This window comes from Apteryx mantelli, chromosome 7 (assembly GCF_036417845.1).
Source record: "Apteryx mantelli isolate bAptMan1 chromosome 7, bAptMan1.hap1, whole genome shotgun sequence".
Lineage (NCBI taxonomy): Eukaryota > Metazoa > Chordata > Aves > Apterygiformes > Apterygidae > Apteryx > Apteryx mantelli.
In genome coordinates this window covers 22466292-22492657 of record NC_089984.1, presented here as the reverse complement: position 1 = coordinate 22492657, position 26366 = coordinate 22466292, and the positions used below count along the sequence as shown (strand labels likewise).

At 47.4% G+C, this 26366-nt stretch overlaps 1 protein-coding gene across 1 annotated transcript in view; it reads left to right on the top strand.

The window, feature by feature from the left end:
* PAX2 (paired box 2) overlaps positions 1-26366 on the top strand; it is an 85053-nt gene that overhangs the window by 2121 nt on the left and 56566 nt on the right. Inside the window, exons 2-3 of the mRNA XM_067299973.1 lie at positions 1689-1854; positions 3142-3339. Of these exons, the coding sequence (XP_067156074.1) occupies positions 1689-1854; positions 3142-3339 (364 nt within the window). The remainder of the gene's footprint in view (positions 1-1688; positions 1855-3141; positions 3340-26366) is intronic.

The following is a 26366-nucleotide window of genomic DNA, read 5'->3' as shown; positions in this document are numbered from 1 at the left end:
ATGTTGAGGTGCTAGTGAAGGGGTGGGGGAGATGGAAAAAACTCTATTTGTGCGAAAGGACTTGGATCGATCGCAGGGCAATGAGAGTTTCCACTAAGTTCAGAGCCAATAAGTCAGTGTCAGAAGCAGGGGAGAAAAAAACCTCAGCGAAAATACAAACAGATCATTTTTCAGCAAACTGCAAAAACGAACTAAGATCTCTTTGCAAGGAAGAAGCAGAAGGTTAGGGTTGTGTGAAAGGAAAGCTTTAATGCAGTGTGCACTCCACAGCTATATCAGCCGGATATTCCGGAGATAGAGACACCCAGGTATCGGCGCAGGCGAAGCTGTACCCGCCTGGAAATGTGCATCTCCCCACGCGCCCAGACCAGCGCGAATTGCGCCTGTTTCTAACGCAGACCACCCTCAGGTGCAAGCGGTTCGCACAGAGCCTAGCCTTAGCCGAGTCCCCAAAGGAGATATTTCCCTTTATTCCCGACACTCGATTCCTCCTGCCAACACTTAGCAGGTGCATAGTTATTTTTTCCCCAAGTTATTTCTCCAAATGGAGAAAGATGATTCGGGAAAAGCGATCTAGCAGTCCTACAGGAGAGAGAGCGGGGTTTTGTTCAGAAAGGGGGGGAAATAGGGGAAAACAGCGCATTTCAAATTCTCCCCGAATTGGATTGGGGGGGGGGGGGGAGGAACGGTGAGAGTCTGTTAGATTTTTTTTACTAGAGGATTTTTCCCTTAAAGATCGAAAGCTGATGAGAGAGAGGGTCTGTCTGTAAACGAACACCGACCGCGGGACACAAAATATTTTCTTTATTTCTTTCTCCCCCCCCTTTCTCTTTCTCCATTTCTTCCTCCTTCTCTTTCTCTCTCCCTAAATCCTTTCAACTCACATCCGAAAATAAACGGAGACGAGGAGTTGTGCGGGGGATAGGCTGCGGGACGAGGGAGGGCGGGGTTCGCGGGTGGCCGTAACCCACGGTCTGACAGAAAATCGCGGAAAGAAAACCAAACGAGTGAGAAAAGGCGCAAGAGCAGGAAGCCGGCGGCCGGCGGCAGCAGGGCACGGCCGGGGCCGCCAGGCAGCCGCGCCGCACTCGGCCAGCGCCTCGCCGCCCGGCTGCGGGAAGGGGCGGCGGAGCCGGCACCGCGCACCGCGCACCGCGCACCGTCCCCGGCCTCGCCCCGCCGCAACGGCTCCGGGAGCCGCCGCGCCGCGCCGCGTCCCGGGCGGCCGCCGCGGGGCACCGTGCTCGCCGGCCCCGGGAGGGAGGCGGCGGGCCGCGGGGGAAATCCCAGCTAGGCTCTGACTCGGGAAAATTCACTCTTCTGTCTCTACCTCCTTTCTTTCTCTCGCGCCTTTTCCCTCTTCCTTTCTGTTTTTCCTTTCTTCCTCTTCTTCCTTTCCTTCTTTCTTTCTCCCTTTTCTCTGTTTCTCTTTCTCATTCTTTATTTCTTTTTATTTTCTTTCTCTCGCTCTTTCTTTCTTTCTCTCTTTTTCTTTTTTTCTTTTCCTTTCTCTCTTTTTCTCTCTCTCCCCCGCCTCTTGTTTCCCCCTCTCGACCCCCAGCCATCACCTCCATCCATCGCTAGTCACTGGAGATTTTGCAGTACGAGTGGCGAAGAATCCACGACTAACGGTCTGTTTCTGGTGTGCGTGGGTTGTTGTGTTTTTTTTATTTCTCTTTCCCCAGCAGGGCACGGGGGTGTGAACCAGCTCGGGGGGGTGTTTGTGAACGGCAGGCCCCTACCTGATGTGGTGAGACAAAGGATAGTGGAGCTGGCGCACCAGGGGGTGCGACCCTGCGACATCTCCAGGCAGCTGCGGGTCAGCCACGGTTGTGTCAGCAAGATCCTGGGCAGGTAAGGAGAGAGGCAGCTCCCTCCCCTCCCCTCCCCTCCCCTCCCCTCCCCTGGGACGGCGGCGGGGCGACCCTTCCCCGCGCCGGTGCGACCTCCGGCCCTTCCCGCGGCGCCGGGCTCTGCCCGCCACCTCCCCGAGCGGCCCCGCACCGCGGCGCCGCGGGAGCCCCCTCCGCCCGCCGCGGAAGAGCTGCTCCCCCGCGGCTGGCAGAGCTCCCTCCCCCCGGCACCGTTTGGAAACTCCGGGGAAGACAAACAATTTGCGAGGGGTGGGCGGGAGGGCGGGAAAGGGAAGGCACGGGGGGACGGGGGGGGGGGGAACGAAAGAAAAACGACCAAAAAAAAAAAAGAAAAAACAACTCACAACAATCCGTGAGCGGCCTTAGAAAATACACGAGTAAATAAATAAACAACAGGGCAAATAAAGAAATATTCGTGGTAGCCGAACGCCACCAAATATGGTGTGAAACATCCCCGGGGGCAGACCGAGGAGGGACCTGGGTGCCGGAGCCCGGCCGCTCGCATGGGCAGCCGTGTCAGCAGGCATCAGGGAAACAGACTGCCCCTGCGTGTGGCTGCGCGCCGGTGTGCGTGCACAGCACCGTGCCCTTTGCAAAGGACGTGTCAGAGCTGCCGCCGGGAGCACAGCTAATGGCCAGCACGGAGACGGGATGCTGCTACCCCAAACGACACCCCGCTCCGCAGGGACGCGAGAGGGAAGAAATCGCAGCCCGCAGCCCCCGCGCCCTGCGCGCACCCCGGCGGCGGCGAGCGAGCGCGCCCGCGGGGCAGAAACCCGCGGGGCGAGCCGGGGCCGGGGCCGGGGCCGGGGCCGGGGCCGGGGCCGAGCCGCTCCCGCGCCCCTGCCCGCCCACCCGCGGCCGCCCGGCCGCCCCGGCGGAGGTTTCTGTTTTGTTCCCCGATCCCCGGGCCTGAAACGAGCGTGTGTGTGCGTGAAACGCGGGGGGCAGCAAATAGCCCGGCGCTCCTCGCTCCTCAAAACCAGCCAAACGAAAAGAAATCACAAACGAGCAAACGAAACAAAAGAGAGGCAGAAAGCCGCGGCGAGGCGAAGCGGCTCCCCAGCCCCAGGCGGGCGCAGCGCCCCGCGGAGCCGCGCCGCCGCGGCCCGACGCCGCGCACCGGCGGCCCGAAGCCGAGGCGGGCGCGGGGCGGCGAGCGGGGCGCTCCGGGGCCGCGCTCCGGGGCTCGGCGCAGGGGAGGCGGCGCGCCAGGGCGGGCCGGGCACGGCAGGTAACCGCGGTCCTTTGTGCTCCGGCGGGGCAGGTACTACGAGACGGGGAGCATCAAGCCCGGCGTGATCGGCGGCTCCAAACCCAAAGTGGCGACCCCCAAAGTAGTGGATAAAATCGCCGAGTACAAGAGACAAAACCCGACCATGTTCGCCTGGGAGATCCGGGACAGGCTACTGGCCGAGGGCATCTGCGACAACGACACGGTCCCCAGCGTCTCCTCCATAAACAGGTAAGAGCAACCCTGCAGCCCCTGCCCGCGGCCCGATCGCCTCTTTACGGCCCCATAAAACCTCCCCCAACAGCGGGGACAGCGCAGTCCTTCCTCCGACGGGTTAGACCCAGCCTGCTCCAGCCCCCCGCCCCACCGGGCCCGCCAGCATCCCGCCCCGGCCCCGGCCCCGGCCCCGGCCCCGGCCCCGGCCCGGCGAGGCGCCCCGGCCGCGCCGCCCCCCGAGGCCAGGCCCAGGCCGAGGCCCAGGCCCGGCCGCCTCCCCGCCGCGCAGCGGGGCTGCCCCGGCCTCGCTCCCGCACGTCGCGGGGCTGCAGCCCGCCGGCCTCGGACGGGGCGGCGCGGCGCGGCGCGGGGAAGCGCTGCTGCGAGGGCAGATGAGCGACCCGCTGAGCAGCCCGGCGGTGTCGCAGACTCTGGGAGCTTTTGGGGCTTGCAAGGCGACGCGCGGCGGAGCCGGTTTTCCCCGACCCTCCGACAGCCTCCCGGGGTGTAAGCGAACGCCAGCCTGGCCAGGGTATTAAGGCTCTAAGACTAAAAGCTGCCGTACGTGCTGCCAAGCCGAGCTCGCACCTCCGAGCCGCCCGCAGGCGCAGCCCGCCGCGGCGCTCCGCAGCCCGCGCAGCCCGCGGGAGCGGCCCACGGCCGGGACGGTGCTGCCCGAGCCGCGGAGCGCTGCCCCGGCGGGCGCTGGGCGCTCCAGGGCCGGGCAGAGAGAGCCCTGCCCTTGCAGGAGGCTGCAAAGCGGCACGATCGATTCGGCACTAACAATTTCCCCTCCGCCTCTGTCCCCAGCTGCTAGGGTAAGACTCTTGTTGGTGGAGGGACTCAGATTTGGTCTCGGGTTTGAGGTGGCAAAAATAACCATATGACAGATACAAAATGATCGATGCAGGGAAAAAAGGGCTGTGATACATATAATCAAGTATTAACACACTGCAGCACGCTCAGACTGTTCACACGGACATTCAAACGCAACATGCATCAGACCTTCGCACTTTGGCAACACGCAGGCACACTGCTACGCACCCAGTAAAGTAATCACGCTGTTCTGGTGTAACATCTTTACAGATATGTTGACTATGACCACAGAAATACAACCTCTAGGACCATACTAACACATGTGACATTTGCAAACAGCATCAATCGGCACAGAATAGATTAAGAATACATGAGATGCCTCCCTAACAGAGTAAGAATACATGAGATTTTGCACACAGTCCCAAATATAGAGCTCCCCATTCAAATAAATGTATATAGGGTATATGCAAACATACATGCAGACTTCCGTAGTGCATACATAGATAAAAAATGCACAAGTCAGTATGTTGGCCCTTTTGATATATAGCAAGTTTAGCCAGATTTTTTAAAACCTGGTGTATTTATAGCAAGGGAAACAAAAATAAATGGCAGAGAAAACACAGTGGTATTTTTTGTCTTGCGCTTTTCATAGCAGATTTATCAAAATATGTCTAATAACTCAGGCTGTGTATTTCTAAATCTGGCATCCTATATAAATGGGTTTTAATATTTTGCAAATGATATGGAATTATCCCAAATCATCTTGAAAACAGCAGGTAGAATTAGCTAGTGGAATGTACCTTGGCTAAGGAAGATTCCCTCAGACACACTGTCTCTGTAATATACTGCTAGGCTACCCTAGGAAATTATCCCTGTGTGTGCCATCTGTATTAAAATGGTTATTAAGTTATGAACAGGGTAACATAATACTGATCGGCTAATTATACACCCTCCTAAAAAACCTCCAGGTCTCTCTTACTCTCTCAGTCAGGTATTGAAATAATAACAGTTTGACATTCAGACACCTCACAAAGGCAGCTGCGGAAGGACAGCCAGCTCTCCCTGCGAGGAATCAAGCCAGGGGCACAGAAGTCCAGAGGAACGGCTGTGGGCTCTTTGCAGGAACAGAATACCGTTTTCTGAGAAACACGGAAACATGGGCCTGACACACACATACTTCTAGCTCCAAGTATGTTAGCGTCCAAATGTCACTGAAGTCACAGCCTTATGCTTTCCGAACCCGATGCCTCGCATCAGGGTTGCAATGACCAGGGCAGAAGGCCGAGAGCCAGATTTTGCTCTTGCCTTTGCTACCAGTTTGCGGCAGGGTTCGGGGGGGTTGTACCTCAGTTTCCCCATCCTGGAAACAAAGACTGATCTTTCTCGAGGGAGGAGGGAACAGGTGTCAGTTAGCTTGCATTTATAAAATGCTTTGAAAAGGACAAGCGCTTTGTAACTGCTAAGTGTTATTACATTAAAGAGGTTCGGCTGTGACCCACCACATTTGATAGATACTGTGATGGCATTTGCGTGTGTAGTCACCAAGGCACAGGAGCACTTTGGCTTCATGTGATTAAGGCTTTCCCCATTCCTTCTAAAAATTCAGACTCAGCTTCGCAGTGCTCACCTTTGCATGGGGCTCCCCAAAGCCCATATTTGTGACGAAATGAGCCCATAATATCACAGGTCATAAAATCTGCAAGTTTGTGCTAGGCGAGAGCAGGACAGTGGGCTGTGAAAAAATTCCAGCAGAATAGGAATGAGCGAGTATATAAGGGCCCGATCCTGCTGCCACGGACAGTAACGCGAGCTTCACCAATCCAGTGGAATCAGTAACCAGCTTACAAAACACAAAGAGAGGGCTAAGTTCACAATTCAAATATACATTTTGCTGTCTCCCATCGCCAGAGTAAACACACAGAATTGGGTAAATCATTTGTAACAGCACATTCGTGTTCCCCTTACCTACTGCATGATCATAAATTGGACTTAATCTAACACTGACTCTGAGCAGCTTCAGACAGACACCAATTTTTAAAACCAATCTGCTAGAAATAGCTGTCTTTGTACTTTCTCAAAATGTGGAATTTCCACAGCAAAACTGCCTTGGCCCAATATCCAGAACTGTTAGAACTGCTCCTGTGAGGGGTTTAATATCTTGAGACTATGAACGAGGTCATTGTAGAAAAAGGAAAAGTTATTTATGTCCCTAGAAAGACTGTGAATATTGGACTTCAAAATGGAGATCTCCATGTATATGGAAAAAACTACTTTTGGTTATTTTAAGAAGTTCTGAAAATGTATTAATTACATTTTATTTTCTTTCTTTCTGGGGCTTAGTCTAACATTAACAAAGGCTTTAGGGTACAAGACTACAAAACAACACAATTCCAATTCCACTTTTAAAGCCTCCCTAAAACATCTTTTAAACCACATTTTCATTAAATATTTTCTGTGGTACATGAAGAATATGTGCCTACATTGCACTGATCTGTCAGCAATGCACTGAGGATATCAGGATGCATTTGGGACAAAATGTAATTTAGATGGTATTGAGACTTGTCAGAAACTCCGTCATCCCAAATTCATGCAAATACAAGGTACATACAAACTACAGCAAAAAAAATAGTCTTAACTACCCCCTCGAGATTCAGCAAAAAAAATTTTCTTCTGCTATGAGGTGGTCTTGCTTTAACGATGGCAAAAAATCAAGATAGTGTATTAGTTGCTAGGTAAAGCACATAAAAACTGACAGAATCAAGACAAAGCAGTTCTCTACTACGGGAGCCTTCCAGTCCCCGTTTCATACAGTAGGCACTATACATTATAAACCTATTGTGTACATGTATGCACCCACACACGTCTATATACATATACACACAAGTATATATGTAAATACACACACACATACGCAGCACATGTAATTGAGAAACAGCTGAGTGACAGAAGCTCTTAATTCTTTGGTAAGCAATTAGTGCTTACTCCAAATCTCTGGAGCATGGTGCGTCCTAAGAGAACTTTTCCATCTATCATATAACTACAGACAAGTAATCTTTGGTCACTCCAGGTTGGAACACTTCAGCTGGATGCATTTATGCATTGCTGTAAGCCTTGCGGTGGCCTCCCAAGAACGAGCTTGGCAGCAGATGTTACTGAGAATTTTTGCTTTGTTTGCAGCACGTACAGTTAGCCTAAGAACACAGGTTTCATGGGATAATAACCAGTTTGAGCAAAATGTTTTGAATTAGACCATGTGCTTTAGTAGGAACAGGAGTAGGCACATACTGGACATACATGCATGGTTGTGCAGCTAGAGATGCAATAGCTATTGCAGTTTCAGCATTATTTGCTGTCTCTCTTAAATACACAAATTCCATACGGTTCCACAAAGGCAGAGCAGAACAACCCACTCTCAGACAAGCTGTCCCTCTATTCCAGCTCTCCTGGGTTCCGTACTCGGGACTCTCCGTTAGTTCTTGTCCAAGGAATGCAGAAGTCAAGGGATTATGGAGTTACACTATAGTACAGTCAGCCTTCTGGGTACACCCTGGACTGTGGGTTCCTGAGAGCAGATCCACTATCCCACGGCAGAGAATGGAGTGTAGTGGGCATATCATCTCAGTCAAACTGTCAGATGTATTTTCAATCATCTCTTAGGTAACGAGTATACACTAATTTCTTGTGTTATGTGCTTGGTTTGGGGATATGTTTTCTGTTACATTATATAACAATTGGCTAATGATTCCTAGTTAAACCCTCCATTAATTATGTGCTTTCTATAAATATGTATGGAATAGACACACATTGATTCAGGTTATAATAGCCAAGGAAATATGCTTACTGTACAATGAAATATTGAGCCTGTGACCATTTCAGTGGCCATGGGCAGGCTTGTATCTCAGTTAGAGCAAAGAATGGCATATTAGGAAATCAGGTTTCTCTTACCAATTCTGCCATTAACGTTCTGGCTCATCTTGGTCTATCAGAAGGATTCCTTGTGCGGTAGTTTTAACATCTGCAAAATGAAAGTAATGGTATTTAGCTATCTTTTAAAAATCAGTGTAATCCTTCAATAAAGAGCTCAACATATAACGATAAAAAGCTCAATACTGGAACGATGCTGTTTTACATCAGCTAAGGCTTTAGCCCACGCAAGGGAGATACGGTTGAACAGAATCTCGGCTGAAGTAAACGTAACGTCTCAAGACAAACAGTCGAGTTTGGAACAAGGCAGGCATGTTAGGGCATGGTCTGGGTCATATGCGGAAGAAACCAACGTTAGGCAAACAGCTTTCTGAGTCATTCTCTGCTAGCCTAGCTTGAGAGTTTCCCCAAAGGACACCCCAGGCAATGGCACTGGTGAATCTCTGCCCACCTTTCCCAAACAGTACGTAAAATCTGGAGTTCTTGGAGGATACGTACTGATTCTAGGGAGAAGCTTGAAGAGCGTAGGGCAGCTCTAACGGCGGCTTGTTCATAGTGACCAAAAATAGTGACAACTGCGTGGTCTGCAGTGAAAGCTGGGCGAATTGCACAGTTCATAACGAGCAAGCGTCTGTGTTGCACAAACCTGTCATCACCATCAGGATTTAGCAGGCACACTGTCGGTTTTCTCAACGGAGAAGGCAAGGAGCAGACTGGCCCCGTAGCCTGGCTTAGCCTCTGACTGACAGTGGGTTGGTGGAGACAAGAGTGAGGAAGGCTTGTCCGACAGCACCCAGCATACCCTACCGCGTCTCATAATCTGGCGCTTTTTGGTGCACACAGAAGCGACTCGGGATCCTAGCAGGGATCCTCCCATTTAGCCGATGCTGAGTCCAAGGTTTCCACTGAATTTCCTGCACCAGGGAGCACTCTCAAGGTAAAAGACTTCTATTGCCAGCTGCTTTCAGCTGAGCAAAGAATGCAGCTGGGTCACACAGGGCTTCATTACAAGGAATATACTCCTTTAAACTCAGATTCTTTTCCATCAGACACAAACCTGGTATTATCATCTTTTCATCATTGCAAATAAAGGACAGGCTCATAAAGCAGAGGTTACGGACAATGTTACTGCAGCTGAAAGAGTAAATGAATGCTCACAGCATTTCCTCTTTGTCTTATTCCTCATATCTGGCCACTGGAAGGTTGTATGGAGATAGCTAAAATAAACCAGTCACATTTTTTCTAACTTCCCTGTGATGCAGATATTAGCTCAACAGATGCAGTATTGTTGTGACTGGGAAGTTCTGAGCTTCCTGTTCTGTGAACCTAGAAGTTTGGTACCACATCAGTCTCTTTATCATCTAAAAATGCCAGTCGTTCCTTTTTGTATAGATGTGCAAAAGCTTGATTTTTGTTGGAAGTTACACATTTTCAAGCTTTTACATCTAGTAAGTGATTGCTGCATTCTGCACAAAGGTAGCTGCATTTCAGCGCTGTGTGAATGAGTCTTACAGAGCTAAACCTCATTCACCAGAATCACTATTATGTGAAAAAACTCATTTGACTTTGGGAGGAAAAAGGAGAAAATCTAAGTGGCTTGGCCAAGCAGTGACGAGGTGGTGAGAACAATACAGTGATCTGAAGGGCACAGTCCCTCCAACAGCAAAGGAATTATTCAGGTTGAAACAAAGCAGTATAGCCAGGAATGAAGGCAAGGAAGTAAGAAAGCAAACACTTAAATAGTAGCAGAAGGAATCTCCTCGTAGGGAGCTCCATTAAGTTGTGGAATTGCATCCCATAGGAATTCCTAATTTTTTGGAATATATATAACTAGATGGGATTAATAACACAAGCAAACATACAATAGGAAATATTCCTGCATTGGCTAAAGAGATAGAAAGCGCTCTAGTAGACCAGCTGGACCCTCTGTGGTATGATGCCACAACGTATACAAAACAAAGCCATGTTTTTAACCATATATCAAATATATCAAAAAGACTGTCTCTGATCCTAAAGCCCATTCGAGCAAACCATTTCTGTATTACTTGAATAAAAAGATAATACTTCAAAACAGTTGAACACAGCCAGATCTTCACTTAGTTTAACCTGACATGGACTTTAACGAAGGCATGTCGACATTCAAATGGAGTTTAGGCTCACTACTTATAATCTGCAATATTTAGGGATCCCACTTTTAGGGAAGCTCTTGTTAAATGGAAAGAAAGAGACTTTCAAAAGCATTTGTCATTGGCCTGACAGTGCAGCTAAACAGGGCTTCAGGAAATCCCATCCATGTGTAGATGACTCTGATGATGTTTAAAAGCAGTCAGAAAGGTTTGAGTTTTGCACCCAAACAATCATTCTTTAAACTGAGAGCTAATGACAATGAGAAGTTTTTCACTGTAATCCCAATTAATCTATTGTAGTCTGCACATACATGGAGAGATTCACCAGTCTCAACAGTTAAAAAAATGCTGAGACAGAGCCCCAAATCATGAGACTGGCATAAAAATCATGAGTACTTGTAATACAAAGTGGACTTGTTTTTACTTGTTTTCGTTTTTCTACCTTAAGTTTTTAAAGGGATTTGGATATCTGACTCCCATTAAATGACTTTAAAAACATCCTAACAGCACAGTCCTTTGCGTCTTCAGGGAGATCCCCAAATACCCCAAAGCACTGGAAACATACTTTATTAAATGAGAACTGAAATTCTCATGCTATCCCTTGGCTAGAGGAGCTGGAAAAGCAACAACAAACACTGTTAGGCTCATGATGAAACACTAGACAGTATGATATTCAGCGTTAGCCTCCAATTTTCTCTAGTGCCAGTAACTGCGAGCTGATTTTGTAGCACTTATATGGCTATCTACCCAGCTGAAAATCACAAATCTAATCACTTGGTTTCCAAACTCCTCAGAGTGCACTTACAAATATTCATTTCCAATCAATTTGCACCTGCTAATATTTCGGAACGCTCACACGTGCTGACAGAGTCAGAAGCAATGCCGGTGCTTGCTGTTTCTATTGCAATAGCATAAAGAGGCTCTGTGCATAGATCACGGCCCATTGTCCAAAACAGGCACCGCATAAATAGGAATTTCTTTCAGGAGATTCTTTTAGAAAATCAACGTATGCACATGTGTCTTTCTCTATGCCATCCCTTAACTTCTGCTAGGCTTGTAATTCAGACAGTCCTCACAGTTTTAGGGATTAAACACACATCTTTGTCTGTCATAAGGAATGAGAGATTTGGCCAGGGCTCATCCACCAAAGCTGAGTCTAGCAAAGGGCAGAGCGAAACTGGAGAGCTCTTTTCTTCAGGCTTATATCTGACAAGATCGAGGGTGAACACTAGCTAGACTGCGACAGCCTCTCCCTCTCCCCCGATAAGTAGGCAAATAAATAAATAAATAAACAGCATCCTAACTGCACTGAGAACTCAATAAAACAATCACATCAAATATGAGGAGGTATAAATCTCACGTCTGCACAGGTAACCCACTCAATTGCTTTTATTATGGCTCAGCCTGACTCCATTTATTACCATCCATGGCCTGGGTGAAGGATGTTTGCATGGAGGGTGGTCTCCTGGTGAAATCCTATCCCTAGAGCCGTGACAATCAGCCCATACAGAGGTGGATTTTCGTGGGGAGACCAAAGGCAGATCCATCTGTCTGCATGAAAACCAGTCAATAACCCTGTAACTAGACCCCTTGTTGCTGGGAAAGGGACAACACAATAGTTCAACACTGGAGCCATAGGAGAGAACTAGCTGTGGTTGGGGTGCGAAGAACGACAGGGCGTACGCATGATGTGTTTGAGGTGGCGGACAGAGTATGTCTGTCCCTATAGATATGTGAGGAGGAGTGATGGGGTAGGAGGAGCGTAGAGGGTACCTTTGCATAGATAGTCAACACATTTGAAAGGTCAGTGTGCCTGGAGGTTGGTACGGGGAAGGAAAAAGGATAGAGTTATACTGCGTGTTTTTACAGGTCATTTATATGGGGTCTGTGAGCACAATGCAGATGTGCACCTTTGGGGAAATGTGCCTGTTGGCTGGATATTACATATGAGTATATTGGTATATGGCAGGGAGAATGTGTCTCCTGGCAGGCACGTATGCGGTGGCACAAAGTGCCTGTGAGCTGAAGGAAGCATATGCGGGAGCTCCGTGTGGCCAGGGAAGGATATTCCTTTGTCCTCTGCCTGCCTTGGGATTTATGTGTGTACTAGTTTTGACAGAGAGGGGGAAGAGTGATGTGCCAAAAGCCTGAGCTAACGGACTGTGAGTTCACAGATATGCTTCCTAGAAAACGCTATGCATGAAACATTTACCCAAACCTCACTGTTAAAATGTGAAAGTGGATGCTGGTGGCTTGGCTCTGCCTGGATGAAAAACAGAAGTAGGACATTTCTTGCTGCTCTCATCCCCTAGTTCTGCCATTCCTGTAGTGTCTCTAAAATTTGCCTGGCATGTCATTGCCAGTGCTTTTAGCATCCCGCAAACACAGGCACACATGCATGCACGCACACACTCGCACAGAGAAATGCTGGAGTTTGCCTCTATTAGTTCTTCTCTGCTGGGAGCCAATTTAATTTTTATTCCTTTGGTTCCACTTTGAACAGTTCCTCTCCTCCTCCGAGGGGAGCACCCTTCCCTCTCGCAGACTTCAGGGCACAGGCCTAAACTTCCGTTCCTGGTTGGAAGGCAAATCGCATCAAGAATAGTGATGGGCTCCGGTCAAAACGCCCATCATCGTATTTCAGTTGAGAGGAGAGGTATCCATATTTTGCAAGGTAAATTGATCTCTGCTCGTAATTCATAACAGGAAAAGCACGAATGCGACAAGACAACAAAGGCACAAGTGAAACTCTTGCGTATCTGCCAACTGGATGCTCTGCAGCACCTCTACTTTAAGGGTAGTTAAATGGCTCTGGCAATAAAAACAGTACCAACTGCTTTAGTTAGGGAGGGTTAATATCCCAGCCCTTTGATTCCCAGAGCTAGACCTCATTTTCTTTAATAGATCTGTTTCTTCAGGCTGGGCTAAAATATGAGGGAGATCTCAAAACCCCGCTGCCCATTTTCAAACTGTCTCTTTAAACTGTGATGGAGTCTCTGGGCACTAATATTTGGGCACTTCTTAAAGGGGCTTTTGCCTTTCAACATAGTCATACTTTTCTAAAAATTCTTTTAAGAACATTTTTTGTTCAGTCAGCCTTTAAAACAGAAAATTGCAGCATAATGTAGCTATGTAATAGTGTCTGCTGTTAATATTTGCCTAAAATTAGGCTCAGAAAACCATTCTTGGTTGTTTAAACTTAGGCTTTCAAGCTTGAAAATGTATATATACATCTATACATAGATTATACATACATAAAAATACATACACTTTTATATATAAAATTAACGGGGAAGTTAGAAATCCAGAAGGAAAGAGGAAAGGAAGAAATAATATTTTTGAGGAAAAGGGATCCACGTTTGCATACTGTAAGTGCGAAGGGGAAGTGTGTTTGTGGGATACAAAGGGACCAAGGCTGCGTAAGCAGAGGCAGAGTGGAAAATGAGTAATGCCACAAATTCCCTCTCCATACTGTACAAACAGCAAATTTAAAGTTTTAGAGAGTCTATGTGCTTGTGACGCTGTCTCTAACAGAGGGAGACCTTCCAGAGCGGGCGGAGAGCAGAGCTGGGTGGGGTGGATGGGAGGAAAGGGCAAGGGATAACGACGATGGAGTGAAAGGCGAAGGAAGATCTGACTTGCATGTTGTCAGAAACAGACCTGCTGCGGTTTTACACGGAGCAGTCTGGCCACCACGCCAAACAAGGCACCGAGAGGGAACAGCCAATATTGACCTCCAGCTCCCTTACGCGGCTTTAACAATTTCAGGCTACGTGTGTGCCTGTGTCAGGGGTCTGCGCATGTGGAGATGGAAAGGATAGGCACAGAATAAGTGAATCTCGCTGTGCATGAATTCTGGTAAGGTATACAGGCTGGAGAGCAGGGAGGAATTGCACGCCTGTGTTCGTGTGTTTGCACATAAGAGCACATGTGTAAATGTATAAGAATGTGATTTCTGTGATCCTAACCCCTTTTGTGGATTATATAAATTTTTGTGACTTGCAGTGGTATTTAAAGAAAATTACATGGTTATGGGTGACTGCCCCTTTAAGACAGATGGTGCTTGGTGCCCAGCAGGCAAAACTGGCAGAGCTGGTGGCACAGGGACACATGCAACGGAAGGGAGCGTGGCCCATCTCAGGTGGATGTCTATGCAGGGAAATGACCCTGGCACAGCAAAAGGCAAGGGGTAAAGTGATCGTGGGGAATACAATCTTTAGAAGAATGCATGCAGAGGGTGCCGGCCTTGTAAGCGAAGCCTTTGTGCTGCCTAGAGCACCACCTTTCCAAAATGAAAGCACCTTCTGCATCATTTGAATGTGCTCCTGGATCATTCTGTGCACAGTGAAGTAATTTGAGCCCGGAAACCTGCATGCATTTGTGCGGAGAGAGCGCCGAGTCCCTATTGTTCCGTCAGACAATCTGCTCTGTAATGGATATTTGGGTTAGACTTGCCCTATAGCCCATGACATGTGTACAAGGAGGAGTGTGGGCATGTCACTAGGGCAACTCCAGCTGGGAGTATAGACTTATAGCAAGCATCTGAATGTATGTATCACTGGTCTGTGTAAGGGCCAAGAATAATCATTGTAACTCCGCAGTTACATACTGGGAGTTACAGGGGAGAGCAAAGGCATGGTAGTACACATTTTTGGAAGCCTGTCTAGTTTTGTGAAGCTCTGTATATGATTCTGCACGACTGCGGAGCAGCTGCGTTTCCTGTTGGCAGGGCAATAGTGTGATGCACTTACTATTCGTGGCTGTGCACAGATGCGTATGCGGGTGCCTAGCAATGACCTGTGTGTTTGTCTGTAGTCCTTTTGTGTAGACCTCTGAACAAGGTCATGTGGAAGCCACATCACCAATATACTGAGGAAAATGCATCTTGTGAGACGGGCAGCATTAGTAACACAAACCTGCCTGTGAGTGTGCATATGGCAGAGTGGCGTGTGCTGGGATGTGTGAACATGGAAGGCACATGGTGGAGTGGGTACACGTATGCACACAGATGCCATGTATGCATGCGGGGACATGTGCCTGTTCGGGGGTACCCAGCATGTCTGAGGGAACGTGTGTATACGGTATCATGTATTTGGAAGGTTGTGGATGTGTGCTAGTATATCTTATAGAGGATCCAGGGCTGCAGGAAGGTGGTACCTGGGGACAGTGAGGGTGAAAGGGGTTATGCTAGAGGAGATATTTCTAATAGTATCCATAGTTTAATGCCCTGGACTCTCTCCTCCTCTCCCCTCCCCTCCCCTCGCACTCTTCTCCTCATTACCCTGGTTATCTTGTTTAGGTTAAGAGGCCAATTTCAACAGACCATAATTGAAGAGTGAAGAGAATCTGATAAGATAAGGAAGGGACATCATTCCTCAAGGGATCAATAGAGGTTTCATGTTCCTCCTTCCCCTGCTGTGTTCCTAACATGCTAACACTGTGTACCCATGGGCCTGGTATATTTGCTCGGCTTGTCTGCATGCCAGAAAAGGAAGAATGGAAGCCGGGAGGTGGCTCTAGGTCCTCATCTGTCTGGGCAGTCAGAGCAGGAGAGGGGGAAAAACGGACATACAACGGGGGTGCTGGTGGTGGTAACGGAAAGGAAGGAGACAGGGCAGTGTGGTAGCCTCCGGGAGCCAAGAGGAGGTAGGAATGTGACAAGCTTGATCCCCACCTGGATGTGGCAGGTGGGCATAGGCTCACAAGGGAGGTGTTCACCTTTGATCTTTTATCTCAGTGTCTTGTTCTGCAAGGGAAAGATATTGATAATTTGTCTAGACTTAGACTTCCTTTCCCAGTGCTCACCAGCAGACAAGCTTAAAGCTTTTTCTAAGCACTCATGGGGGCTGAGCCCCTCCAGGTGAGGGAGGAGTAGTACCACCAGGCAGGACCAGCAGCTGGTCTTCATCAGGTTTATGTTAGGATCTGCGGTTCAGGCTTCATGATTCCAGTATCTCTCAAGCCATTCCTAGCAGGTCTTTGGACTAAAGCAGCATGGGAGGATCCACTTAAGAAACATCTGAGCTGCCTCAGCAGACACTACAGGTCCTTCACGGCAGGCGAGCCTGCCAGGGCTCCCTCCCATGACACACGGCACGAGTTTGTTTCCTTCTCACCTGACGCCCCTTGGCAGGAAGACGTGTGTCGCACAGGCAGTGCGAGATCCGTACGCATCCCTGCCGCAGGATCGGCTCTGCCTGGCACGTGCAGGCAGCCAGGGCAGAAGGGCTGGGCAGCAGTGCGGACGGCAGCGGTATGCGGGCCTCTTAGCGGCTGTGCAGAGACGTCCCTGCAGGAGCCCCAGGCGGGTCCCGCGCAGGCGGGCAGCGCTGTGCAGGGCGCTCTCCCGCCACGGCAGCCCACGCAGGGAAGCTCGTGCCCTGGGAGACAAGCCGAGAGGTCAGCACAGTGCAGGATCCAATCCAGCTCCCATACTGCAAGGCTGGGCTACTTTCTGGAGAGCCTGAGACACACAGGGGTCTGCAGCTGAGATATCTTCTTCCAGCTGATTTCTTTTTTAACACCCAGAGAAACAGACACTGAGAGCAAGTCAGTCATGCAGCGAGCATGTGGCAGAGTTGGGAATACAACCCAGATCCCCTGACTCCCAACCTCAGGCTTTAACCACTAGACCATGCTTCCCTCTAAGCCACCTTGAACTTTCCTCCGTGAGGAAGGGGGCTGCTAAGCCTCTGTGGGCTGCAGTTTACCAAGCTGTCAGGAGTGTGCTCACTGGACCGCCTCACCAGAGACAGCCTTCCTCACACACGCTAAAAAAGTTGAAAAGAAATTCATTTCATGGCCGGTGGTTGCTTAAAAAAGGCGATTCCAGCATATGTATGTGATAAATGTTAACTGTGCATTAATCGCATTAAAGAGGACCCTATAAACTTTTCATTTCTAATTAAATTCTGGCCGGTGATTCTGGCAAAGCCAGCACACTCCGGGCCTTTGTTTATGTGGAAAATTAAAATGCAAATACAATGGAATTTATTTCCATTACCGGAGTGATATGCTGGGCTCCTCTGTTTAACAGCCTCCAATTATTTCCAAACAGGTCTTTCTCTTTCTCTCTCTCTCTCACTTGCTCACTCACTCGCTTTTCCTCTCCCCCTTACCCGAGATGCGTGAGGAGCAGGGAACCGGTAAAGCAGTGGGTGGGCTAAGCACGGTGTCACCTGTTCAAGGTCAAATGCAGGCAGGAGAACGGAGGAGGAAGGGGGAAGAGTGGGAGAGCCCAAAGGAGAAGGCAGAGGCAGTAACGCGGCCTGAGCTAATGCAAAGAGGAGGAAAGGAGTTACCTGTTAGCAACCTCACTGAGAAATATTAGCTAAACTCATTGGCTTGCTAAACCCCAGCAGTAGAGATCACCTGACTGGGAGAGGTCACAAGCCTTCCCCTGAAGGGATATTTTGGTGACAGGATACACCTGAGAGCTCTCTTGGGAAGTCATCTTCATCTTTTGTAGTCCCAGCCATGTCTTTGTCTGGATGTGACTGTTGCTGGGCCAAATCCTGACGCCTCACAAAGCACAGAATGGTCCTAGTGCCACATTGCCTGCACACAGCAAATAAATCCGTGCAGCAGTGACACATAATCATCAGCAGAAAAATAACGGAGCTCCCTTGTTTATTTTTCAAGTGACCAAACGTGGTTGCACTGTCACAGGGCATTACTACACAATATGCACATGATTCAGAAACCCAGAGATTCATTGCACATTTAAAATATCTTAGCACATATATTTACAAGTAAACACTGCTGACACAGAATCCCATTCATTCCTACATATATGGAAGACCCTGGTCAATTCAGACACTTGAACATCTGCAGGCAGCCACCCACACACCACACACATCTGCTAATGCACACAGGTGCCCTTCTATGTGTTCATATAGAAAGTCACACAAGAAGACCCTTGCAAAGGCGAATACGCACTTCACTGTAGACTTATGTAGTCATTCATAGATCTCCACAGATCCAGGCAAATCTATTTGGAACTGCACAGTGTAGTCTTGCTTCCAGAAACTCAGGACTTGGAGACTTGCTCGAAAACATAACTGACAAGTCTTATCTAGACCAGAAGGGTGCCAGTAAGTACACGCATTTAAACATATCCACATAGCCTTAGACATACATGGGACACATACACACAGCTGGACCATTCCCTGGAGCCCGTGGCGGTGAGCCAGGCAGACCAGCAGCGCTAGGCGTGCTGTACACGCACCAGCGAGGTAGCTCGGCACGTCCCACGGGAAGGGAGCGCTTGGGAACCAAAGGGATATTCTGCGTACTGCATGTGAGCATCTTAAGGAATCACCTAGTGTAAATGATCCCGCCCCAGCCGACACAGGGAAACACGAGAAGGACACATTCACTCACAACACTGAAAAGAGGCCATTACCCAGTCAAACAACCCAATCCCTGACATCATTATTCAATACACAGGAGCCCTGAAATGCACACTAACTCAATCACGGAGACACACAATTACCAAATAATCCTGCTGCAATCAATGGGACGGACATGCGGTCATACAAAGCACACCCACCCCGGTGTTAACACACAATAAGAGCTGCCCAACAAGCGCATACAAAACAGCCATTCAAAAGCACAATGGCAAAACTTGTGCGCTGCCTTCTCAAAGGGGACTTGAAAACTCCAACAACAAAACCCACCGCTGGCAAAGGGCCCCGAGAGCAAAACTTTGTGTGCGTGCAAAATCTGGCCGTTGTCGGTCTGGGGAGCAATAAACAGTAACAGCCCGAAGCCAGAGCACATTCACGTCCTGGTGAGGCTAGGAGACCCTGAGGGCACTCAGGACCATGCAGGATTGCACCCACAGCCACTGAAATAAACCCATACAGTGAAGTGACGCATTTGCTCAATAACCAAAAGCCCAATGCAGTCACTACTAACGCAAGCAGGGGTACGTGGCATTCAGGACTCACCATAACACAGACCGATATAACAAAGCAAAAGCAACTGAATAATATAAATGCAACATGCCCACACTATGAAAGGATGCAAAGGCTATTGAATACCCAAAGCAACAGCATCATCTCACAGCCATGCCTCAGCACAACAGCAAACCCTCCTCCCAAACCCTGCTAGCACGCACAGATATATCATAGCACCAGCGTCCTTCCCCATCACACAGGAACAGTGTGCCCACATAAAACGTGCACAGGACCACAAACACAAGAAACCTTCCTTGTGTCTCCGAGGCTCTGCCAGAGCCTGCTAACCCAAGCACTTAACGCAAGGCCCAAATGGCCAGCTTTTGCAAATCCTGCATGCTCTTATGGGTAGTGGGAGAGGGGAGCCATCTCACGAGCCCTTTTCTGGGCACCGGAGGCATGAGCTATAACCAGGTTTTGTGTCTAAGAATTGGCTATTATGGAAAACGACAGAGAGGATGTGGGAAGGCTGCTGTGTATGTGCGTGTGCGCATGGTGTGTGCACAGGAATTCCCCTTCCTCGACCAAGTCGGCTGTTTGTAGCCATTAAAAAGCCTAGGTCCTCATGCTGGGTGTTCAGTGAGTATTGATTCAGTCTGCAAGCAATTTTAATATTTCTTCAGGGACTTTCCAGCAACAGCACAAGTCATTAATTCACCCTCCCAAATTGCTTATTCAATAGCAGGAACATGGCTCCTGAATAAAGTCCCAGAATTTATGTGACTCGCACAAGTCAGGAGGTCAAACAACTGTTATGGAGCGAAGTTAAAAATCCAAATAAAATATTGACACTTTTTTGGGGAGTGGGAGGAGGGGGAGTGGGGGAAGGGGAAGAAAAGGTATTTAAAATAGGGTTTTGTTGCAATGCCCCCAGGATAAAGAATGGAAAGAGATTGAAGACAAGTTGGAGTTTGTAAAATCAATGGGATTTATTGCATATCCGCTTGGCATTTAATAACTCCTTCCCTTCCACCTCCCTCTGCACCGTACATACATGGGGGAGATAGATAAACTCTTCCACAAAAGTAGGAACAGCCAGCCCCAAAGTGCACAGATGCACACCCAAACCCTCACACACAAGGCACGCACACGCAGGGGTGAATGCTACTGAAAGGCACTGGTGTAACACCAGAGGATCCTGTCAGGACCAGGACCCCATCATATGCGGCGTTACACATACCCGTGTAGTAAAAGACAATCTTTGTCCACAGCCTTTGCAGAGAAAAGATAGGAGGGGAAACTGAGGCACAGAGTGAGTTAAAACAGCCTGCTCAGAGTCACAGAGCCCCTGAGCAGAGCGGCGGGGACGAGGAGCCAGCTCTCCTGATGCCCAGGCAGTGCTCCTGCTGCTGCTGGATGCTGCCTTTCCAGGGAGTGAAAGCACACCCAGTCCCAGCGAGAAGACATCCATCTCCGAGAAGGGACACACACACGTACTCCATACAGGCACACAAAAATTAACACATCCACAGGCATCACGCAAGCACATCCATATGCAGATAGACGCACATGCAGATACAAGTATATACATGCTTTTACTGAGCTCATTGCTATTCAGAGAGTGCTGCAGCCAGATCACACGCAGAAGTAGGAACATACCTGCCAACTGACATACATGCAGATGAATGTGCGCACAAATGCACAAGCATACGCACGCACTGATACATCAGTTTATCCTTATACAGATGTTTATCCACACCAGCATACAGAAAAAGTCATGCAAACTGATGTGTTGCTAAAAGCCTATATTTTACTTGTAGTGGTATCTTTTTAGCCAGCTGCATAGAGACAGATATCCAGATACACACAAATACATTCTGTGCAAGCACATTTATATATAGGACTGTCTCCTTATCATATTATACCGGTAACTGTTTCAATGAAGCTAAGCTAATTTACACCAGCCAAAGATCTGAGACTGTAGTATCTGTCAAACAACATTGATTCATTAGCACTAACTCCATAAAAAACAAGTGCACAAAAATATAACCGAACCATGTAATCAAGAAGTACTTAATGGCTTGAGAGATGGAAGTGGTTTTTGCTTTGTTTGGGGGTTTGTTTGCTTCTCTGGTTGACTTTTTAGCAAAGATTTAGGGCAGGTGCTTTATCTGAGTTGAGATTTTCCAAAATGCAGTTTTTCAAGGGCTTCTTTGCATTCCGATAAAAATAATGTTTGACAACATTTTCCTACTAAAATATGCTTTGACCAAATACCTGGAGCGGTTTTGAATTTAAGCAAGGTAATGAAAATTTTGAAATTTCCGTAATTATTCTTTAAAATATTAACATTTGTGCATGAAAAAATATGCTTCTGGGTTACTTCTCCAACTGCTTTGTTCATGGTTGATTTTGCAACTGCCCTTTAAAAAATGGCAAGATAAAATCTTCAGGCCACCTTACGTACCCTCTGTCTTCTTAGACTACAAAATATTCAAGAAAAAATGTAAAAGTAGTATAGTTTTCTAAATACCATTGCCTCTGTCCCTCTGTACTCCTACACCTACCAATCCTTATTGCATCAGACCTTGTCCCTATGCTAAGTTGACTCAAACAATGAAATAAATGTTAATTTACAGCTGGAGGTATGCTGATCCATTAGGTGAACAAATACCTAGTTCAGACTGCTTTGAAATAATGGAACTGGATAAAAACACTCGAAGTTCTCTAGAATATCATGATTTTCAGAAAAGATACCTTGTAATTTCCCAGAACTAGGCACAATACAGTACTGCAAAAGCCTAAATAGTAACATTCAAACAATTAAAAACTATAGCTCCGGCCTGCCGACGGTTAATCGCTTTTTGTACCTCTTCTCCATGTGCCCCGCTAGCGCCAGACGCTGGCAAAGCAGCCCGGAGCGGCCGCTGGCCACTGCCTCCCCTGCCGCTCGGGGGGGGGGGGGGGCTGCCTGCAGGGGCAGGCGGGGGCCGCAAGCGCCCGCCTCGGGGGTCCCTCCAGCGCCGCTGCTCCCGGGCGCCGGCGCGCGCCAGGCGGCAGCTGCCGAAGGAGTCCCGGCCGAGATGGCTTCAGTGACACAGAACGGGCCACGGGCTTGTTTACACAGAGGCAAGCAAGAAAATTAATCTGACTTAACTTTGAAAGTGGATTGGTTAAAACCATTAAAATGCTGTTTGGATGCTCATTCAAAATTGGAGCGTCCTAAATTCAATTTAGTTTACTTCATTTCCAAAGTGAATTAAGCTAAACTAAATTAAAGCTGTCTTAATTTTAAACAAGGGAGTCAGAGGTGTAATGTAGTTTAACTAGACCATTTTAATTTCACACTTTCAGTTAATTCAAATTAGTTATTTTGCATAGCCATATGTAGGTAGACCCCGAGACTGCTAACTCCTATGGACAGGGACAGTATTTACACAGGGGCGAGAACAGCAGCACTCCAAAGTCCAGTGCGCTCTCTGCCAGCCATGCCAGTTGTAACACAAGGGGAAATAAATAATAGCCAAGTTGTCCAAGGCCCACGAAAAACGCATGCTTCTGCAGTTTATTAAATGGATGCCAGATACGCCATTTAAAAACAAAACAGACCCGCACTCGCAAATTTATACAACTAGGCAAAAACCTACAGAAGTATGAGCCTTATAATATAGCGAGGTTCCACGTAAATCGTGTATCAGTATTAATACGTTAGATATTACATAATGGATATTATAGCCTTGCTGTGGATGAGTTCTGGACGATTATGACTTATTATCTGTAATAACTGTGCTGGGTGCTGTACAAAAACATCAATATAGCTAGCTGTTGACGGTTATAAGCCACAGATCTGAACAGCCTATCTGCCTATTAAACTCTGTTAAAAACTGTAATGGTTGAATAAATGTTTATTAAAACATCTATTAGTTCTTCATGGGGTCTGAATATAATATGTGACCCAAATGTCTAACTGCATATAGTCACAGTCATAAATACAGCTCTATAGGCAAAGACAAACATGTCCGCACAACATCATATGATAAATTAAAACACGCTAAGGGACAAATGCTAGTGTTGTTAGCCCACAAACACAACACAGACACCTAAACCAACAGATAGCTCATACTCTTGAAACTTCAGACCTGTTTGCGACTTACATGGAGTCATGCAGACTGGCTCCAGATTTGTCCTCTGGTTATAGAAAGATGACTCTGTTCTATTAATATGAAAACTAGACTACGTTATTTTGAGATGAGCAACAACTGTATATTGGAAGTCTACGTAGCATCCAGCATCCTGGAGCACTAGCCTGTGGCTGGCTGCTTTAGGCAACATAATAAAGCAAGGAATAAATAATAAAAAGCAGTAAAGGACTAGAACAGGAGGGGAGAGATTCAGGTTTTCTCCAGAAACTTTCAACCTTTCAATGTGGTTTTTATTTTGAATCAGAACTTCAGGAAAATTTCTACAACTACATTTCAGTATAGTTGGAATCTTCTGTTTTAATAAAATCAAAAAGTATGATTAGAAATTTATTTTTTAACATAGCCTCAAATACACCGAAAAAGGTAATTTTAAAAGGAAAAAAATATATTTTTTTTCCATTCTGACAGGGCCGAAACTCTTCTCACAATTTTGTTTGCTTCTTTAAAACCCAATGTAAAAATAACATTAGATCTAAACTGACACATTCCCAGTACTCTTTTGAGTTTGGTCAAACATCATTTTCCATTATAAATTTTTCACTGATTCTGATAAAAGTAAGGTAACACCCACATAAATGGGATCACTCCCCAACAGACTCAAGTGAATACTGAAACGGAGAACTCTACAGCATATAGAGATAATACACTCCTAATATACAAGGCTGCCAAGCCCCACATTTAAAAAATTCTGAGTGAATACTCTCCAAAAGTGAGAGACCAGCATAAAATTCACAAGACTGTAAATAAGAATGTATTTGGGTTTCTTTCTCTTTGCCTCTGGTTCTGGGCCTTTGGGAGACAGCCAGGGCCCACTTCCCACCTGTTCTTTGCAGTTGTGAGAGCCAGAAATACCTTGGTTTTAAATGAAAGCTGAGATTTGCACATAATTGCTTATCTTTAAGATCTGAGGTTTTACATAAAATACCAAGTATGAAGAGACTTGCAAGAGAGCTGAGAATATTAGCTGCATTTATCTGTTTCCTCCCAGTTCAAGACTCTTCCTAGTGCACACATGTCTTCTGTTAATCAAAATGAATGTCCACAAGGAATTCAGCACAGGCTCCTGAATTTTAATAACTGAAAACGGGCTCAAAGCAAAGCTTTCAATTAAAAGTTCCCATGCTCCAGATTAAGATATTTAACCTTGGCAAGCCCATGTGTTTCTGTAAGTCTTCTTAACTCACCTGCTGGCACAGGCCCTGTTCTGCCAGTCGCAGCCCAGGCTGCGCGGCGGTCACTGGCGTGCTGGCAGCTCATAGAGCTGTACCCAGCGCCAGCTCCATGCTGCCGCGGCAGCGCTGCTAACAGGACCCGAGCAGGCCAGTCTGGAGGTACAGAAGTTGTTGCTTTGAACTGCAGCGCTGAGTAGATGTACTCTCAGAAAATGATTAATTCCTAAGATCTCAAAGATATCTGAACGTTTTCATTGAACAAACCTCTTGCTAGTGAAAGGGATGTAGCCACTGGCAATGCCTTCACTCTCTCCTGCTCTCTTCCTGCGGCTTATTGTAGTTCTTTAAGCTTTTCGTCTTTTGTCATAGAGATCATGAGTTTGTTGAGGGGGACTGATAGGTCTGTAGCTGCTGGAATGGATATTCTCATGGGTGCTCCGAGTCGAATATCTGCTCCCCGGTTGCCTATGATACTAGAATTTATTTGGACACCATGACCCAGGTGGCTCCTCCGAGGCCCATGTTTCTAAGTAAGTCCAAGATCAGCAGAACCCATTTTGTTCTTGGAGCTTTCCTTAATTTTCCTTAAACCTGGGATGACAAGCATCTACACCTGGATCCAGTTTGCTTCCCATATTTTGTAAATTGCATGACATCTTCTAGATGTTTAGATTTTAATGAATTTCTGGCTTTCCTGACTGCAAAGAAAGCCCTCCAAATGTGAACTCAGCGTAATAAAAGTAGAAACACTCAGGACATTTCTACAGTGCAGTCACTGCTTGACTGTAGCTCATGTAGACATACTCTAGCTGGCTTTAAGCTAGTCGGCCTGGGTCTCGATGGCTGTGTAGCCACAGCTTTGCAGAACACAGCAACTATCTAAGCATGCCTTCAGTTTCCCAGGAGGATTTTGTGCCCTTGTGCAAAGGGCTAACACAGATCCACTTGGATAAACGGGAGAATGTTTCTCAAAGCCTAATGCTGCAATTTATTCTGGGAGGTCAGACTAGGTAGCCTACACCCATAGGGCTGAACACCATCAGCGCCAGGAGCACCAGTGGCATGAAGCTGTGTGAGTTGCTGCTCACCAGGATGAGTTGGCAGGCCAATATCCCCCTGCCTGGCACAAACCTCCCCCCCAGGAAGGCAGGCAGCTTTCACCTTGCCCTGCTTTCCTTCCACCCCTCTTCCTTACTTCTGGACTTGTAGTGTGTAACACAGCAGAACTGGAATGGGCAGGGATCTGCTAGAAGCTGAACATTAATGCTCTGCTCAAATTAAATGAAATAAAACTGTATGGTGTCATCACGGGTCACTGATTTAAAACAACAAAAAAATCCTAGCTCCTCTCTAAGCCCTTCAGATAGTAAAACTGTTGCTGTGAATTCTACCTCTCCTCAAAGTGCAGCCAAGAAATGTTCTTTGCAGCAAGAGAAAAGGACAGGATTGGACTTTCTCTTGTGGTCTGATGAGAGCAGGCTAACCTGGAACGAAGTGGCCCTTTTTCCCCACCTTTTCAGGCATTATGTCAGTGTAGCACCAGTGAAGTCAATAGAGCTTCAAGGATTAACAATAGATGAGGAGCCAGACATCCTCAAGGAGGACAGCGATTGTGTTTTGAGATATGCAAGGCATCTCCATTTCCATCTCTCATCTATTTGGAAGCTTCAGAGAAATAGATAATACCTGTCCAGACACCTCTTAGGACCTTCTATTTATCTGTCTGTCTGTCTGTCTGTCTGCCTAATCAAGCTATCAAATCTGTGTTTACTAAGATAGTATACAATCACCCTTCTTCTCTCTCCTCTTCCAAAAGGTAGGGAGAAGGAAATACAATTTTCATGACAAGAGAGAGTCTGAATGTGTGAATATTGCTCGTGGCCCCTGAATGTGGCAAGCTTT